This window comes from Simochromis diagramma, unplaced genomic scaffold (assembly GCF_900408965.1).
Source record: "Simochromis diagramma unplaced genomic scaffold, fSimDia1.1 OVJJ01000308.1, whole genome shotgun sequence".
NCBI lineage: Eukaryota > Metazoa > Chordata > Actinopteri > Cichliformes > Cichlidae > Simochromis > Simochromis diagramma.
This window is the reverse complement of record NW_024386785.1, coordinates 2216562-2237173: the sequence shown is the minus strand read 5'-3', so window position 1 is coordinate 2237173 and position 20612 is coordinate 2216562. Positions and strand designations below refer to the sequence as shown.

Genomic DNA, 20612 nt, shown 5'->3' with positions numbered 1-20612 from the left:
AGAGGGGACAGACGCAGTGCTCCAGGACAGATTTAAAAACACAGACTGGAATATGTTCACCCACACAGACCTGGACCAGTACGCCTCATCTGTACTGGATTACATCTCCAAAACCACAGACAGTGTCACCACCCAGAAACGGATCACCATGTACCCCAACCAGAAGCCTTGGATGAACCGGGATGTTCGTCTCCTCCTGAAGGCCCGCAACACCGCCTTTAGGTCAGGAGATGCACACGCCTACAGCACAGCCAGGGCTAATCTAAAGAAGGGCATCAAAAAAGCCAAACACCATTACAAAAAGAAGGTAGAAGAACACTTCTCCAACTCCAACCCCCGACGCATGTGGCAAGGACTCCAGACCATCACAGACTACAGGACCACCAAACCCTCCCCCGCATCCTCTGATGTCTCCTTCCTCAACGAGCTCAACAACTTTTATGCTCGTTTTGAGCGAGGGAACCCCACAACCACAACCAAAGCAGACATGACGCCAGACCACCAACCTCTGACTCTCTCCCCCACCGATGTAGGAGCGGTGCTGAGCAGGATCAATGTCCACAAGGCTGCAGGCCCTGATGGCATCCCCGGGCGTGTTCTCAGAGCGTGTTCTGGGGAGCTTGCAGGAGTGCTCACAGACATATTCAATCTGTCCTTGGCCCACACTGTGGTACCGGCCTGCTTCAAATCCACCTCCATCGTCCCGATACCCAAAAACTCCAACCCATCTTGCCTCAATGATTACCGCCCAGTAGCACTCACCCCCATCATCACTAAGTGCTTAGAGCGACTGGTCCTAGCACACTTCAAATCCTGTCTCCCCCCCACCCTGGACCCCCACCAATTCGCATACCGCCAGAACAGGAGCACAGAGGATGCAGTCTCCATCGCAATGCACTCTGTCCTCTCACACCTGGACAACAACAACACCTACGCTAGAATGCTGTTTATAGACTTCAGTTCAGCATTCAATACAATCCACCCCTCACAACTCATCAGGAAACTGACAGACCTGGGCATCAGTTCCCTCATCTGCAAATGGTTACTGGACTTCCTGACCAACCGCCCCCAACATGTCCGGCTGGATAACCACTGCTCATCTACAATCACAATGAACACCGGTGTACCACAAGGCTGTGTGATGAGCCCTTTCCTCTACTCCCTCTTCACCCACGACTGCAGACCTGCTGATGGTTCCAACACCATCATTAAGTTTGCAGATGACACCACGGTGATTGGCCTCATCAGTGACAACGATGAGGCCGCCTACAGGGAAGAGGTGGATCGTCTGGCTGAGTGGTGCGACACAAACAACCTGCTGCTTAACACCGAGAAGACCAAGGAGCTCATCGTGGACTACAGGAGGAATGCTGACCCACATCCACCCATCCACATTAAGGGGACGGCTGTGGAGCGTGTGAGCAGCTTCAAGTTCCTGGGAGTCCACATCTCCGAGGATCTCACCTGGACGACCAACTGCTCCAAGCTGGTCAAGAAGGCTCACCAGCGCCTCTTCTTCTTGAGGACTCTGAGGAAGAACCACCTGTCCTCAGACATCCTGGTGAACTTCTATCGCTGCACCATCGAGAGCATCCTGACCAACTGTATAACAGTCTGGTACGGGAACTGCTCTGCCTCGGACCGGAAGGCGTTGCAGAGGGTCGTGAAAACTGCCCAGCGCATCGCCGGAGCACCACTTCCTGCCATAAAAGACATCTACAGGAAGCGGTGTCTGAAAAGGGCTGGGAAAATCATCAAAGACCCCAGTCACCCATCGCATGGACTCTTCACCCTCCTGCCCTCTGGGAGGCGCCACAGGAGCCTCCGGACTAAGACCACCAGGTACCGGAACAGCTTCTTCCCCACAGCTGTCAGACTCCTGAACTCTGCCTCCTGACATCTGACCCACGTTAAACTCATGGACTGAACATACACACACCCACAACCACCTACACACACACAATGGACAACTGTACCCTCAAACACACAATAATAACATGGACTGAACCACCACTCACAACCACTAGCACTAGCACCTCTGTAGAAACTATCTACACCCTCACTTATCTTAACTGCACTACTGTATAGCTCTGTGTAAATAATCATTCTGTACATTCGATAATCTTTAATCCTACAACTGTTTACAACTTGCATAGTTCCCATTTCTGTATAGCTGTATATCTCAGATTCTGTAAAGTTATTTATTCATATTCTGTATAGTTTTCATATTTATATCCTGTTCATAGCCTGTACATAGCTTGTACTCACTACAGCCTGTACATACTTATAGTTATAGAATATTCACAACATACTTCATACCGTGTACATTATAACATACCATAATAGACCCATTTCTGTAATATACTCACATATCTATATTATTGCTAATATATATTGTAATATATCTATATCACTAAAGCACTTCTGGATGGATGCAAACTGCATTTCGTTGCCCTGTACCTGTGCATGTGCAATGACAATAAAGTTGAATTCTATTCTATTCTATTCTATTTAAAATAATTGAGATTCACTTAGTAGCAGTTTTTCATTTCTTAGTTTTTAGTGCTGTGGTGGCTGCCTCTGGCTCAATCGGTAAACTGGGAGTTCACTCACTTTTTGCTGTAACATAATCTGTTTGTATGTTTCTTTAATTTTGTGTTTAGGGTTGTTTTTATAGTTTGATCACTAATACAACACGCCAGTGTCCCAGCAGTGGTTACCTGGCTCCCAGCAGCAGAACTACAGCTGTCTTCTTATCCTCCTTTCTTTGGTTAATAGCCAGCCAGTGGTACATAACACACGCTGACTGTTGTGGCCTCTTAAGTGAAGCCTTTGCAATATCATAGAGACAGTCAGTGCTTTCTGAACTTCTTAAATTTTAATGCTACTGAATTTTTGATAGAACTGTGAGTGCTCAAAACAGGGCACTTAAGGCCAGATACAGTTTGTATCACACAAAGCCCACGTCGGCCATTAAAAACTACTCTCAGGATTTAGTAAATACACACAGTTCAATTTTGCAACTTAAAGACTCGAACGCTTCTGTAGGTTTTTGATACGGGCGACACAGGCGGTTGCCAGGGGGGCATCGTGGTGGGGGGCGGCATCACGGTAAAAAAAAGAAAGAAAGAAAATTGCTCGTACTCATGCTGCCCCGACGTCATGCCAGCGCATACTGGGAATGGCATAGGCACCGATCGGTTTTCTATCGCCCATTTGCTGGGAGTAAGGGCACATACATTTTCCTTCCAATACCGGAAACTTTCTGAACACCACTTATTTTGCATGGCTTGATGCATGCATACCCCAGTTGTCTTAACTGGACTATAAATATAACTATATACACAATGAACAGTCATTTGTAAAAACACTTTTAAAATGTAAAATCTTTAAGAAGCCCCGGTGCCAGGAACAATCCCCTTTAAGAACACTTACAATAACAACTTCATCCCAAAAGCCCACAGGTTTTAACCACAGCTTCCCAGCATCAGTTCATGTATGCAACTACACCTTTCCAAATCCCAGGGATCCTTTTAATGCATCGTTCATAAGATCTTTAAATTGATCTTCATCTGCAACACCTCTTGGGAGATACAGGGATAAGCTACACGTTGATGCGTATGGGATGTGCCGCATCCCTGACTCCTGATCGTAAAAGTCTGTGTTGCAGGACAGTGGGAACCCCAGTGGTGGAAGTAAGTCAGCCCCAGTTATAAAGACCAGCAGCTCTTCAAACGTGTGGTCCACCTCTTGCTCTGTTAAAATACAACTGTTAAATAAGGTGCAATGTGTAGATTTATAATCAATTTAAGTGAAATTAAAGTTAATTATAGCTTAATGGCAAGAAAGCAAAAGTGGAAAGTGCTAAAAAAAAGAGAATTATCCTTTTAAGTGAATCTAAATATTTCCCTTCTTCTGTCTAAAAGAAGCTTCATCTCCTCTCTCTGTTTATACCAACTCTATTGTCTGACTGGCTTTTGGAGACTCAGATTTGAAGTTTGCCAAAGAGAAAAATCTATATTGTTCACTGAATGTTTTCTAACAGTAAATATTTTTCAAACATTTGTTCCCAGTTTCTGTCTTTCCATGTGTTGTCCCTTAATCTGAACTGGAACCCAATGAAGCAGAGTGTAATGACCTCCTACGAGCCATCCTGTCACAGTGAGTGGAAGCTACAGTATCATATACTGGCTCATTGTGATTTACAATGTGAGCTATTCATGGTGGCCTAAAACAAACTGTGTGCATGCTCTTGTTGTTAAAGGGAATCACCCTGCGAAGCCACAAGTCAGCGTCACCTCTGTTTCCTGCTTGTCCAAAGTGAACAGTCATGAAAAGATCAATTCATACAGAAGTGAATTGTAGTGGTAGCAGCAGGATCAGTCATGTACGCACAAGTTTTTTTGCAGTCCGTTTTGTGGCACCACAAGGGAGCCTGTAGTGACTGGAGCCCCACTGGATCATCACCAGTAGGAAAGGAAAGAAAAAAAAACACCACGTGGAACATTTTTTGTGGAATCGTTGCAAATTTTCCAGCACACACTGGATGTGATCTGGGAATGCAGTTTCTTGCAACATGTACTCATATATTTATGCAATACTTATGTAAGAATGCTGTTTGTTTACTTCAGCTCAGCATTCAGTACAGTCATTCCCTCCAAGCTGATCACCAAACTTGTGGCTCGTAGCCTCAGCAACTCCATCTGTACCTGGATCATGGACTTTCTGACCAACAGACCCCAGCATGTTAGGTCAGGCCATAACTGCTCTACCACCATCACACTCAACACTGGCACTCCACAGGGCTGTGTGCTGAGCCCGTTCCTCTTTGACTGCAGACCTGGGTATGGATCCAACTCCATCATCAAGTCTGCAGATGACACCACGGTGACCGTCTCATCAGTGACAACGATGAGACTGGCTACAGGGAAGAGGTAAAGCACCTAGCTGTGTGGTCTGACAATAACCTGCTCCTGAGTACCAGCAAAACCAAAGAGCTCATTGTGGACTTCAGGAGGGAGAAGACAGACCCCCATGTCCCCATCTATATAAATGGCACAGCTGTTGAACAGGTCTCCAGCTTCAAGTTCTAGGGGACCCACATCTCTGAGAATCTGTCCTGGTCAACTAACACCTCCAGCCTGGTCAAGAAGGCCCATCAGCGCCTTTTTTTCCTTTACAATACTGAAGAAGAACCACCTGTCTACTGACATACTGGTTAACTTCTACCGCTGTGTGATAGAGAGCATCCTGTCCAACTGTGTCACAGTGTGGTGTGGGAACTGTTCTGTTGCTGACCGCAAGGCACTGCAGCGGGTGGTGAAAGCCGCCCAACGCATCACAGGGACTCCACTTCCTGCCATTGAGGATGTCCACAAGAAGAGATGTCTATGCCAAGCACGCATCATTCTCAGGGACTCCTCTCATCCTGCCTCCAGCTCCTCCCCTCCAGAAGGCGCTACAGGAGCCTTCAGACTAAAATCAGCAGGTTTAGGAACAGCTTCTTCCCCACAGCTGTCACCCTACACTGTTCACTATTGTAGTCTGTTCAGAGAGCTACGCTTCCACTGCTGCAGATATATTCATAGCACTCTGTAGATCTGTTTACCTCACACCGATACATCTGTATATATGTAGTACATCTGTATATTTGCTCTTATTGCACTTACTGATAAGATGCAAACTGTATTTTGTTACCCTGTATTTAGACATGTGTAATGACAGTAAAGTTGAATTCTAAATGCTATCCTAAACATTTAAACAAAAGCAGCTACACAGCTACAGGAGAAGTTTTTAGAAGTGATTTTTAGAAGGCCAGTAAAGAGAGCATGGAGACAGATGGAGGATGCCAAATTCACTGAATCTACACGCTTCCTGTTTCCACCTCATCCTTCCAGTGCTCTACTATGCTCCCTGCTCTCTCAACCACAACTGTCTTTGAACTTGCCTGGGCCAGGTCCGAGTCCAGCTTTGCAACTCCAGCCAGGTCACATGACACAGAGGTTTGCTCTGTTGTCAGCAGGCAGGTCATTGGAGCCCTCTGGTGATGGATATATGGCAGTGAAGCAGGAGGAGGCCTGAGAACAGACAGCAGGCTTAACTAGCAGGACAAAGTAGCATGTAGTACTTGAAGGATTCATCACAGCCAATCAGTTCTCAGGAAAATGGAACATCACATACATTTTCTCTTCTTTGATTTTCATCAATGTATTTCCTTTGAAATTTAAAAAATTAATTTTATTTTTTATTTTTAAATATTTCCTTCTGTCAATATTTCTGCCTGATTAGAAGCTCATAGGCACTTCCTGTCACTCTACAATAAAATAATGTAAAGGCTGCCCTCTCTGCCATCCCACTAGCTGACCTAACTGACACAAGTAAACTGTGTTAAGATACCCTACATGGACTAAGGTTCTTGGCCACATACATATAGATTTGTGTGGCTGTAGAAATCATGCCATGAAGCTCCCAGCGCACATTTTTGATGCTTCTGTCTGTGGCAGAGCAGATTTGGAGCTCAGCAGAGCCTTGGTGGCTTTTACTGACTATACACCCCTACCCATTTATTATGAACAAACAGCACAACTGTTTGTGGTTTTTTTCTATATTACACTTGCATGGTTTAGATTTATACTTATGTGGCAGCTATTCACTGGCCTGACAAAGTTATTTTAAATGATATCATGTCATGAATAACACAAGTTATTTTCCATGAAATCGAAAAGTGGTGAAATTCTCAAAAAACGAATCAGACGTGCATGTAATTTGACATATTTTGTTGTTTTGTGTGTGTGTTTGTCTGTATGAAATTTTGACGTGTATCTGAAAAACACAACTTTGAAAACACTGGAAAGACCTCAAGACATTTTTTCTTTTGCTTACTGTAAACAAAAATTCCCACCAATGCTTTTCAGTGTGAAATTTAGTGTGTAGAGAAAATACCTGTGCCAGGTTGTCTCCATCTAGTGGTGAATAACACATTACCACTACATCAGGTGAGTTTTTCTCTGTGCACAGTGACACAAAACTCATTTAACAACATAAACTTACAGTGGCCCCTAGAGACAAAGCACGTACAAACTCCAAAACACTTAAAAACTCCAAAACACGTAAAAACCCCATAGCACATAAAAACTCCATAGTACGTACAAACTCCGAAGCACGTACAAACCCTGAAGCACGTACAAACTCCAAAACACTTAAAAACTCCAAAACACGTATAAACACGTACAAACACAACAGAAGTGCTCCAGGATGCTAGGGGGCAGTGTTGAGCTTTTGTTACCTAGTGGCTACACAAGCCAGCAAGTACCAACGACCGGATTTGTTGTGTGGTAGTAACAGGTAAATGAACATTTTTTTTAAAATTATATGAATATATGTGAGTGCTTGTGTATAAATACACAAACAATACACACATGCTTTCAGTTGTGTAATTTAAGTGATCTGTGTAGCTCTGTTTTGGAAGGTCAATTAATGCTAGAAATGTGTTTTGGAATTTGTACGTGCTTTGTGTCTGGGGCCACCGCATATATTTATATATAAACTTATATAAATAAAACAACTTTTTTTTACATTAGTAGTTCCTTTTGTGCATAATTTTATATCGTTGTTAATAATAAATTAATTAAACCAACAAAACAACCTGAAGAGCCGCTTCGGAGCCGAAAGGGCCGGCTCTTTTTAGTGAGCCGAGCCGAAAGAGCCGGTTCTCTAAAAAGAGCCGGAAATCCCATCACTAATATTTGAGGAGGGAACAAATGATATTGATATTGTTTGTTATTTGGAATGGAGGGCTCTCTGGGTTTTTGTTATTAGTGTTTTCATGTTGGGAATATTGTTTGTGTTTGGTCACTGTAATAGAAAATAAGGTTTTATGATTGACAGATTACATTTCAAAGCATAAATAAGACAGTTTCAATGCCAAAGTTGATATTTTTTTCTCAAACGTTTAAAATGAGGTAAAAAAACAACAACAAACAAACCTATATAACATATAACACATAAAAACATAAAATTACCACATTCTAATTGATAATTATGGAAGTGATTATGCTGTTATTGGTAAATGTATCTCATCACATTAGTACAGCAGTTAAATAATCTGTGTGTATACAGTATATCCATATATTCTTACAATGGCAGTCATACACACAGCAGCATTAATAACTGGAACTATTTCAATAATAGTGAATTCCACAATAATACAAATACTACTAATAATTATATTGTTAATCATTTATCTGTGAAATTGTACATTTATTGTTCTGGAATGTGTGCATTAGAGGAGCACTTAATTTTGCTTTATTTTGCTGGATTGTGTTTTTGTTCCTGTCTTTTGCATGTTTTTTCTATATGTGTTGCTGTGTGCATAAGCTGTTTGATGAAAGGCATCCTCAGTCTGAATATCTATATTTTCGTTTCTGAAGAAGGACGTTTGTGACTGAGACCAGTAGAGGGCAGCATTTCATGATCAGCCAGAGAATTCAGACAAAGATACAGAGACAAAGAGAGCACATCAGACAAAAACAAGTCTTTGCTTTGCTTCTTATTTATTGTCAGCATGTGAGCAGATAATGATTCACATGAGGTATTAGACCTCTGTCTACAGTTAAAGATGGTGGGCTTTATTTTCCTGATGCAGCTCAGGCAGTCTCAATGCAGCTGAACTCCTTCCTGGTGTTTCTACAACTAATAAAGTCCAACTTGAGTGAGATGGCCTCGACCAAAGCAGCCATATGTGTGTTGCTGTGTATGTATAACCACAGGAGCTCTGCATTTCATTCATTACTGCTGTTTGATTTCACACACGTCTGTCATTGCAACATATTTATGGTGATGTATGAAAAACTGCTGCTGGTTTATTTTATTTGACTGCTTCGTTCAAAAACATGAGTCAGCTGTACTGCACTGGTGGATTTTCCTTTAGCCCAGCTTTAAGAAAATAAAGCTCAAAGAAAGGTTACATGATTAATGAGAGAAAAGAAAAGAAATCAATCATCAGAAAGCAGTTGCTAAAATTTTGCTGAATGTTTGTCCTGCAGATTTACTGCACGGGACGAAACTTCATGCTCATGGCCTTCAGGGAGTAGCCCCAACCCTTCCAGTGGTACCACTCCATTCCACTTGCACCATAAGTGCTCATAGCTCCCCAGCGATAAACACCATTAGGGTTTGCATGGTGACAGTTGTTGTACCAAAATGCCCCCAGGTATAGTTGAGCACAGCTACTGGAAGACCCATCCTGATCTTTGTCAAAGGTGGAGAACTTTATTCCGTTGTGGTAAGTCAGACCATCCCCTGCAGAAACACAACACAACACAAACAGAGTTTTAATGTGGTGTGAACTTGCTTCACACAGGCATCGTGTACAGCATGGCAAAACAAGGAACAACCGGAGGACTGGTGCTATTTATACACAGTCACAGGAAACAGATGAGACAAGAATATTTGAGAACAATGAGGGAATAAGTGAGGACTGGGACAAGAAGTAAAACTGACATGCATTAATCATTTGTCTTTTACATAGATTCTTTACCTCCGTATCACCTCACTCACCTGCCCCTCCATTAGTGAATCCAGCAATAGTCAGTTTGTATCCATCACATTCAGCATCAACCTTGAATGAAGAGTAACGAGCAAACACTTCCTTTCCCAGAAAATCCCTCATGTCGACCCGCAGCTCAGATTTTTGCTGGGATGTCAGGGCACTGACGATGTCAAGACCTGAAAACACACAAACACACACTGATAATGAAGAAGTATAAAAGCTGACAGAGCTGGAAATCATTCAGTAAAATACCTAGTGATCTGCGATTATAGAGTTTGCTGGAACAAACTGCCTTTAAAGAAATTGTACAATACAGAGATTGGCTGGCAAAACCCCATCACCACCTCCTTGCGGTGCCAGCTGACAACCACGACCGTTGGGAAGTGGGCCAACGGTGAGGGTCGTTGATGTCAGGGGGAGCGACGCGGCGGTCAACGCATTCTTTGGTCGCACCGAATGCAATGCCAACCCAAAATTTGGAAACTAATACTAGGGCATCCCCCAGAGACGACCTGTGTCATCCTTGCCCAAACGACGTGAGAAGAGGATGAGGGCTAGCTGCCAGTGGACGAGAGAGGCCAAAGAAGCTAGTCCAATTACAACGCCTCAGTAGAGGCTCAGCTAGAGTCTCTCCGGTAGTTCCACAGCAGTGCAAGAGCAGCATCTACTGGCATAATGAAATATAACCATGGTCTGGCAACACATAACAATGTCAAAATAAGTCACAATAATAAACAAAAAATAAGGGGGTAATTGGTTTTCTTACAGAAATAACCATGTAGCTTTTTCCAACCTGCTACACAGGCACTCCTTTTGGCTGCAGTGGTTATTATTATATTTACATGCTTCCAGCTCCCGTTTCTACTCGGTGACAACTCGTACTTTTCAACTCTCCTTTTTCTCTCGAGGCTACATTCTTTAGGGTTTTGCCTGTAACACTGCTTATATTGCCTTCATATTAAATTATTTTTTGAATAATAATTTTTGAAAATATTGCTTCATGTCATTATGCAGCAAGTAGGGGTGACATGGGCCGCGAGACTGAGACACAGGCATTAGAGCCTCTTAAAGCGTGTTTTGTTTGGAAGCGTGGAATTAGCATGGAATTACCAAAAATAGAGAGGGCATAGTCTCACATATGAAACAGGAAAAGACCTTGTGTAATCCATTTATTACAACAAAGTAACTGTATTCTGACTACCACCTTTTTAAACAGAAACTGTAACAGAATACAGTTACTCATATTTAGTATTTTAAATATGTGACGGCGGTATATGTATTCCGTTACTTTACAACACTGCGAAGGACTGAAGGTTTGAACACTTTGAGAATGGTCAGATTTTAATTTAAATGATTTTGTCATAGACAAAATAAAGTCTCACCAAGCCAGTACTCTCCATCGGGGTTTCCGAAGCCCATCTTGTAGTGATTCCAGGGTCTGTAGAAGTTCAAGGAGCCATCCATCCTCTTGTGGAACACCTGGAAGAAGGGACAGTGTGGCCAGTTAATAAACATGAAAAATGTCAGGAAGTGAAATTTTCAGACAGCAGAGCTATGATTTTATAATTTCCTCCAGAAGGAAGTGTTCATACTGAAAAGTTACTTGACTGGAACTTTAACTGAAAAAAAAGAGAAAGAAAACTCACTGTCCAGCCTCCTCCCTCTAAGTCCATGTCACAGTACACCTGCAAACAAACATGTGTCACTTAATGTCACCTTTTAGCTTCTTGTAGCCTCAAACATTAGCTTTGTCTCCTACAGAGGCTGGACTGTACCTCGACTGCAGACTTTTCTCCAAAAGGGTAGATAGTGTACACGCCGCTGGGTCGGCTGCTGTCTTGTTGGTGGATGTCGTTGCAGTCCAGTGGCTGAATGAGCTCTTTGGAACTTGTCAGCAGAGGAGCCAGGTGGAGGATGGCAAACACTGACAGCAGCTGGAACAAAGAGGAAGTTGTTGGTTTGATTGAAGGTGTCAGGAGTTGTTGTGTGGATGTGGAAAAGAGGGGACCCAAACGCTGAACTCGTGGTGAGGATTAAGGGTGTTTATTGGAGGATGAATGGATGAACAGAACAGGGAAGAAGGCAGGCTGAATGACTGAACTGAATGACTGACTGATCTGAACTGAAAGGCAAACGCGGAATAGACAGCAGTGACAACATCAATGACGCGACAATGAACTGGTGAAACTGAGGAACTTAAATACACAGGCTGAATGATGACAACTGGAAACAGGTGAGTACACTGGCTGAACTAACTAATGATGCATGGAATGAACTGGAACATAATACACTGGTGGACAGGCTGGCACAGAAAACTGGAAGTGAAAGCATGGATGTGGAAAATAAAACAAACATGACAAAACTGAAAACGCTGGGTCAACGACCCAGAAAACTTGACAGAAGGAAGCTTTGAATCTCAGAGGAAAGATCAGCAGGCTCTTCGCTTCTTAACAAGCTCAGCAGAACCTGTGTTTCCCTCAGTGTTGCTTCTCAGGCTGCACTTAGCACTGAAATATGTATTCATCTGCAAGCAGTCCAAGCTGTTGTGCATCTGTAGGCAACTTTGGAACATCACAGCTCCTCCTGTTGATGCTATTTTTGAATAAATCCCAGATTGCCCCAAAGACGAGCTCTATATCATCTCTTCTTATCATTATTGCATAGGAAGTAACCCAGACAGTAAAGGTGACCTGTTGTCAGGTAATTACAGCCATGTGAAATATGAAGCCTGAAACAGTGAAGCTGGTCCTCTGCAGGACACTGTGTCAGTGTCACATTTTGTTTCACAGAGCTTTTAATACAAACCTGAACTTCATCCACTAATTTACATGGCTCAAGTCTAAAAGTCTAAAGACCATCAGTCCCACACAGGACACAAACTCTATTCTCCTGAGGTGAAAGGAGTTTTATCTTGCTCACATACCTGTCCAGCCCATTTCCACTTGACACACATTGTCAGATTTCTGCTGTATTTAATGATCTGCTGATGTGGATCTGAAAGAAATAGACTGAGTTAAAGCAGAACATGCAGAGAAATCAGTTACCTACCTACAGAATTAAAGACAAACAAATCATTCAACAAATCAGTTATTAACAAATCATTTTTTAAAGTGTGCACGCCGTTGTCAGAATTATAGTGATTGCAGTTAGTGTTCTATTATTTACTGTGGAATAGTTTCAAATGTAATGCTATTTACCTTTAGTGTAACAAAGAGACTAGGCAAACATAGCAGAGCTTTTGCAACTCTGTGAGATGTCAGAAACTCACCTGTGTGAACTCACCTGTGAGTCTAACCGAATGCTCTTTGTTTCTTCAACTTCAGTGTGTCCGAGTGTCCCAGGTACACTGCTTATATCTGCAGGAGGGCTGAGATGTCACAGCAGGTGATTATTTACATTTCTCCTAAAAAAAATGCATCAGCAGGGTGTGGCCAGCTTAAAAGAAATGTAGATATTGAGGTGTCATATTCTATTTACTGTTCCATACCATCATTCAATATGTTGATCTTTTGGTGCAACAGCTCCTATTCTTGCTGGTGTTATGTAAGTTACTTATTTCTTCAATGATGGAACAATACAGGTGTGTTTTAAATTGACCAATATTCTAGCACCAGGAAGAACCATCATCAGACTTTGTCATTTACAAAAAATATATAAAAAGACAAACAAAACAAAAGTGACCTGGTTATTAATAGAAGAAATTTTTAACAAAATCTCATAACGTTTTAAAAAATAAACTGTACGGAACTAAACAGAAGAAAGAAGAAGAGAAATAACAAGTTAACACAAACCAGTGACACACTCCACTTAAAGGTTACTGCTGACGATGTGTCCCAGAAGTCCTGTGGGTACCGTAAAGACTCATGTATGCACACAAACCTCAATTTTTTTGCTCTCTAATCCTCTTTCTCTTGGCAGTTTCCTTCAGGTTTCCACAGTGAATGATCCACCTCCATCTAACCCTATTCTCTACATCCTCTTAACTCACACCAACTAAATTCCTGTTTTTTATTTCACTTTCGCAAGTTTTTTTTAAATCTTTTATCCTGGATGTCTTAAACAGTTTAGGAGTTGGCTATGATGGTGATGTCAATACGAGTGCTCTGAAAAATCCTCTTGGTGCTGAGAGGTCTTAGAGGTTTTAACTTGACCCATTTATTTTTTTTATCTTATGAGCAACAAAGTTTGTTCATCACATTTTTAATTTACATTTGTTTGGCACATGCTTTAAACAATCTGAGGCTAACTAAAAACTAATAGCTAAATAAAAAGTTTTAGGTTAATTCACAATTGATAATCTGATTACACTCAATCTCACTCTATTAATTATTGAGATGATTAATCAATCATTTCAATAATCAAACTCACTATAAAATAGTTTGGGCCCTATATGTAGCCCAAAACTTACTTAAATAATCAAATATTTTTGTATTTATAAGAAAAATCAAAAATTAATTTTATTCATGTTTCTACACTTTAAGTCACTTGTGTTTTTCATACACAACTTGTATTTTAAGTGCTGCTCAAATAAATACTCTGTATGATACACAGGTCAAGCATTTAACGACACATTAACTATAAATGCCAGCCTCTTTATACCTATATTTGGACTCGTCTTAATCCAAGTGGCCCAGATTAATTAATGTATAACATAAGGAATTACTGAAAAGAACACTCAGCAAAAAAAGCATGCCTTTACCTCATTAATCTGGAAAAGTTCAGGCCACCTAGCTTTAAACTCCCCAGCAGTTGGACTTCCCTGCACCACCTCTTGTGTACGGTAGGAAAATGTTCTTGACATCTTCTGTCTTACATCTCAGGCACTGTTTCTTCGTCTGACGTCGGTCAAAAGCTCAACCCTGATGTTTTCTAGACTGTCTGGGTGTAATGGACAAAAATTGACCTCAGCCTTTTTAGGCTTCTTAACATTTTTGGCTAGGAGGCAATCATCATTGGATTTGTTTTTCAAAGCATTTATAGTCACTTCAGGACAGCCAATGTTGCGCATCTTTGTCCTGTAATTAGCCATCTTATATTTCAGGCTAATCATCCAGCCATAGTAACCCGTGGCAGATGGCTCTCGCAGACAAGGAAATTTTTTGATCAGTGCCCCTGCGACTTCATCTATTTTGGTAATTTTGAGGATAAGCAGTAAACTGAAAAATCGCCTCAGCAAGCTTCTCTAAGATGTCAGATTTAACACCTGAAGTAATCTTGAGCCGAGTTCCAGTTTCTCTGAAGGTCTCATTTCCACGCTGAAGTTGCACCTCTACATTGAATGAAAATCGAGGAATAGTAAACTCGCGAGGCCATGCACATGATCTCAGCTCACTGTCTGACTGTGGTAGAATTATGGTGCTGTCTGAGTTGGATGAAGACGATGAGAGACTGGAGTTTCTTTGAATACTTTGTGGACTTGCAGATGAGTCAAGACTGCATGTGGGATACTACTTTGACAAAGATGCACTTGTATCCAGATTTGCCATGTACACAAGTTTGATTGTACTTCGGTCTTGAATGTCTTGCATTGATGTTAAGTTCATAAACTCATTGTTGAAGTCAGGATCCATGAATTGAATACGAAAGTCTGTTTCAATTCCAAATGCTTGGCGAATTGTGCTCTGAAGATCAGTCAAAGTTCTTGGCATCCCTGATGGAACGTCAAGTCTCCTGAAATCATCATCTGCCACGAAGACTCTCAGCTTCAGCTACAATCATGCCGGGTCTGTAGTTTGTTCCATTCACAGAAGCATTCCTTGTGAGCTGAATATGGGTAATATCAGGGAATTTAATCTTCAAGTCTCGCTGTACATCATGATGCAGAATGTCAACAGAGACAGTAGAAACAGCTGAGACAGTTAGGCTCGGCCTTATAGTTGTGACAGACTCCAAGTGGTATGCCATCATGAACTGATGTTTCACTGCCAGTGACAGTAGCACATTTTTAAAGCACCGTGTGTGACAAACAACCTGTTTGAAAAAACTGTGCTTTGCCTCGAACCGCATGGTCCACATGCCAACAAGTGGCCCAAAGAATTTAATCATCTGTGGATAATGCTCCACAAAACGATGTTTTGGTAACAGATTCAGTCCTGGAAACAGCTCTTTCAACCCACATCTGTGGTCAGAGACTCTAGACTCAAGGAAAGCAATTGATTGTTCTGTGTGTACTGGTGCAACAACTAGTTCAACAATATCCTTTAGGTCCAAAATTACCTGCCAAGCTGTTTCATCTGGAGGTACCAAGTGTCCTACCAACAATGGAAGGAATTGTAAGAGACTCCAATTTTCATGAGCATTTCCTCCAATGCTTTTGTTCTGCATGAAAGGCCTGGGAATAGCATGAGGGCGATTACTCTTGTCTGCCCATTTGTAGGGAAATGTCAGAATGGACTCATTGAGGCTGTCAAGTGTAAAATATTTTTTCAAAATTAAGATATTCATGCAGTATGCCAACTCAACTGGTAATATGCCCTCAAAAATGTCATGTGCAATATCTGGAGGATATCCACTGAAATGGGAGAGATGTGCGGAGAAAACACACCGTCTTTTAACACCGTGACATGGTTTTGCATTACTCTGTGCAGAACTTACATGCATTTCATGTGTCTCTTTGCTTCTCAGAGTAAACACGCCTGAACTAACCTCTGTTTCTTGAATATCAGATCTTTTGGCCTCACAAAATCTGCAAAAGTATTCACCTGAAAAACTCCAATAAATCCAGAAATACTGTGTGCTCCTAAATGATCTGCTATGACACACTGTATTGTGCCCCTGACAAATTCTCCAAGATGTGCAATAAAAATCCCTTGACTTTCCAAAGTAACAAGATCACTCAACAAGGGCTCTAGAATCTTTTCATATCCATATGTCTTTACATCTTCAGACTTGCAGAGTAAAGCCAGATAAATGGAAGTCAGTGATGAATGGCAAGCAGGTGGTAAATTGCTAAGAGTCCAATATATGGCACAGATTTTGTGCTTTTTACGGGAAGTGCCAAGTGGATTGCAAATCTCAAAATCGTCAATATACAAATTCAGTAACACTCGCAATTCGCCTGCTGATAAAAAACTGTTTTCTTTGAAAAACAACCCCTCCCTAAAAGACCTGTAAATCACTTCTTCCCCACTTTCTTCTGTTAAGCGACTACCATCCAAAACCTTAGCAAGTACGTGGCAATCACTGAAAAGCTGCTGTAAAACCTTTAAAACTGGAACATACTGAAATGTTCTTTTATTTTTTTTTCATCCAAAACATACTCTACAGGCTCTACAACTTTAAAATTTTCCTTGTAGAAATTTTTGTGCTTAAAGGATGTTGCTAGGGGACAGCCTTTACCTACCAATTTATACACAGGATTAGATGTACACAGTGCAGATGCAAGTTCTTCAATGACTGACTGGTCTATTTGCAAGCTGTGACTGTTCAATGTGTCTTGGATAACTTTTGCTGCACTACACAAAGATGCTGTGCCCAACAAATACTGAAATTCCTCCAAAACTTCATCAACTGCAGCACTTGGAACGTGAAAAATATTTTCTAGTTTTAATCATTTGATCATTTGATGTCTCTAAATCAACAACACCCACAATTCCTCAACATTTGAAGCATCATGCTCTGCAGTTTCAGTTGCAAAAGATCCTCTGACAATATCCTCTTTGTCTACCAGCGAGTGTAAACTGTGCTTGCGACTGATGTGTGACTTAAAGGTACTGTAAATATTTGATTTGTAGTCACAACCTTTAAACATACATGTTACTGTCTCATTGTTTTTTAAATGACGGCTAATGTGCACAAAATATTCACGCTCTGTTCCTAGTTCACTACAACAACATAACTGACAGGAAAAAGTTGTAAATTTGTCAGAGTGCTCTGAGGTATTGCTATGATTCCTTGACAAGTGTGTCAGAAGTGAATTCCAAGTCTTTAAAACACATGGACACTCAGGATATAGGCACTTAATGTGATGGCCACGCCCAAAATGACTGTTTCAGTCTATAGTGCTTAAGAAGTTCTGATCGTCTAGAAACTTCAGCACTGCAGTCTTTACACTTCCACATAAACTGGACATACAACAAAGAGAAAATTTGAAACAAAAAAACCCAAAACAAAAAACACACTTAGTACTTTACACAAAGAAAGTTTTAGCCGTGGTTAACCTACAAGAATGGATGCATCTTAGAAGTATGCTTGTAGGCTGTATTATCTAGAGCATTCTTTTCCCAACTCTGTTCCTTGAGGATGCCCATCCTGCATATTTTTGATGTTTCTCTGCTTCAGTGCACCCTCACATATTAACTGTGTCAGTGACAGACTTGTGCACAACTTAATGAAGAAATTAGGGTAAACATTATTTCAAATCAGTGTGGCGATGCAAGGAGACATCTAAAAAATGCAGGACAGAGGTCTCTGAGGAACAGGGTTGGGAAACACTGATCTAGAGTGCACCTAAAATCTGATCAGGTTGGAAAGCAATACCATAACAGTGCCAATTAAACAATCAAATAAAAGAAAAAAACCCGCAAAAACAAATATGTTACAGCCAGCAACTTTCATGTTCAACTTTAAATAATTTGCTCTAAAGGATGGGAACTGTTGGCAACACATGGAATCAGTGTTTTATGCCCTAGTCTTTAAAAAGAAAAAAACTGTACCAAATATAGAGGCATCTTTTCTTAAACTATATTAATCATATATATTAATTGATTTTAATTAATATCAATATTAATAATCACATGAACCCTTAAGATGAGATAGATAAACTTGTCACTGCAATACTGCCGTGATAAATATGTAAGGAATTTGCATGTAGTTACCAAAATAACACCGTTTCCTTGAATAAACAATAACACATAAGGGGAAGAAAATCTGCCAGAAAAGGAACAAATACAAACAATTAAAATGAGGACTTTAGAAAGACAATTACCGTTTCCAAGCCATTAGTGCATTACTTCATGATACTCCCTTGTAACAAAACAAATCTTACTTGTGCCTCTGTACAAACTACAGATGGCACGATACCACTTTTTTATGTCCAATACCGATATCATAAATTTGATTATCTGCCGATGCCGATATGAATCTGATATAGTGTATTTTATAAAAAATAAAACTGTTTTTTTTATAAATATTTTGCTGCATTTTGTATAAGTTCATACTCAGTTTAAAAAAAACAAAACATTAAAGCTATTCTGTTATACCTGTATGCAAAAACTACACTGCAGCCAAAATATTTTATACTTCAGCAATACTGATCAACCTAAAAAACTTACACCATCCTCCTTATTCAGGTATTCTAAACGGTACATAGAAATATTAAACAACCTAACTAATAGGGCTGCCAACTCCCAGCAAAAATATTAGGAAACCACCCTCTGCCTCATAATGCTTAATTGACGTAATCTAATTTAATGCACAGAAATCAATTATTTTTCTACAATAATTAGATTCAGCACCTGAACTAACCTCTGTTTCTTGAATATCAGATCTTTTGGCCTCACAAAATCTGCAAAAGTATTCACCTGAAAAACTCCAATAAATCCAGAAATACTGTGTGCTCCTAAATGATCTGCTATGACACACTGTATTGTGCCCCTGACAAATTCTCCAAGATGTGCAATAAAACTCCCTTGACTTTCCAAAGTAACAAGATCACTCAACAAGGGCTCTAGAATCTTTTCATATCCAAATGTCTTTACATCTTCAGACTTGCAGAGTAAAGCCAGATAAATGGAAGTCAGTGATGAATGGCAAGCAGGTGGTAAATTGCTAAGAGTCCAATATATGGCACAGATTTTGTGCTTTTTACGGGAAGTGCCAAGTGGATTGCAAATCTCAAAATCGTCAATATACAAATTCAGTAACACTCGCAATTCGCCTGCTGATAAAAAACTGTTTTCTTTGAAAAACAACCCCTCCCTAAAAGACCTGTAAATCACTTCTTCCCCACTTTCTTCTGTTAAGCGACTACCATCCAAAACCTTAGCAAGTACGTGGCAATCACTGAAAAGCTGCTGTAAAACCTTTAAAACTGGAACATACTGAAATGTTCTTTTATTTTTTTTCATCCAACACATACTCTACAGGCTCTACAACTTTAAAATTTTCCTTGTAGAAATTTTTGTGCTTAAAGGATGTTGCTAGGGGACAGCCTTTACCTACCGATTTATACACAGGATTAGATGTACACAGTGGAGATGCAAGTTCTTCAATGACTGACTGGTCTATTTGCAAGCTGTGACTGTTCAATGTGTCTTGGATAACTTTTGCTGCACTACACAAAGATGCTGTGCCCAACAAATACTGAAATTCCTCCAAAAGTTCATCAACTGCAGCACTTGGAATGTGAAAAATATTTTCTAGTTTTAATCATTTGATCATTTGATGTCTCTAAATCAACAACACCCACAATTCCTCAACATTTGAAGCAGCATGCTCTGCAGTTTCAGTTGCAAAAGATCCTCTGACAATATCCTCTTTGTCTACCAGCGAGTGTAAACTGTGCTTGCGACTGATGTGTGACTTAAAGGTACTGTAAATATTTGATTTGTAGTCACAACCTTTAAACATACATGTTACTGTCTCATTGTTTTTTAAATGACGGCTAATGTGCACAAAATATTCACGCTCTGTTCCTAGTTCACTACAACAACATAACTGACAGGAAAAAGTTGTAAATTTGTCAGAGTGCTCTGAGGTATTGCTATGATTCCTTGACAAGTGTGTCAGAAGTGAATTCCAAGTCTTTAAAACACATGGACACTCAGGATATAGGCACTTAATGTGATGGCCACGCCCAAAATGACTGTTTCAGTCTATAGTGCTTAAGAAGTTCTGATCGTCTAGAAACTTCAGCACTGCAGTCTTTACACTTCCACATAAACTGGACATACAACAAAGAGAAAATTTGAAACAAAAAAACCCAAAACAAAAAACACACTTAGTACTTTACACAAAGAAAGTTTTAGCCGTGGTTAACCTACAAGAATGGATGCATCTTAGAAGTATGCTTGTAGGCTGTAATATCTAGAGCATTCTTTTCCCAACTCTGTTCCTTGAGGAT

General features: G+C 40.6%; 1 protein-coding gene across 2 annotated transcripts; it reads right to left on the bottom strand.

Annotated features, from left to right (window-relative positions):
- Window positions 1-8532: 8532 nt before the first annotated feature.
- On the bottom strand, window positions 8533-12959 carry LOC120728058 (microfibril-associated glycoprotein 4-like). Of its 2 annotated transcripts, none has more exons than XM_040022736.1 (7): window positions 12833-12959; window positions 12474-12544; window positions 11326-11484; window positions 11197-11235; window positions 10933-11029; window positions 9559-9726; window positions 8533-9300 (listed from the first exon to the last, which is right to left on the bottom strand). In XM_040022736.1, exons 2-7 carry the CDS (start codon window positions 12501-12503, stop codon window positions 9047-9049), a joined length of 747 nt encoding a protein of 248 aa, XP_039878670.1. In that variant the 5' UTR covers window positions 12504-12544; window positions 12833-12959; the 3' UTR covers window positions 8533-9046. The 2 variants fall into 2 exon arrangements, with proteins under 2 accessions (XP_039878670.1, XP_039878671.1); XM_040022737.1 differs by having other exon boundaries at window positions 12819-12935.
- Between the last annotated feature and the right edge of the window lie 7653 nt (window positions 12960-20612).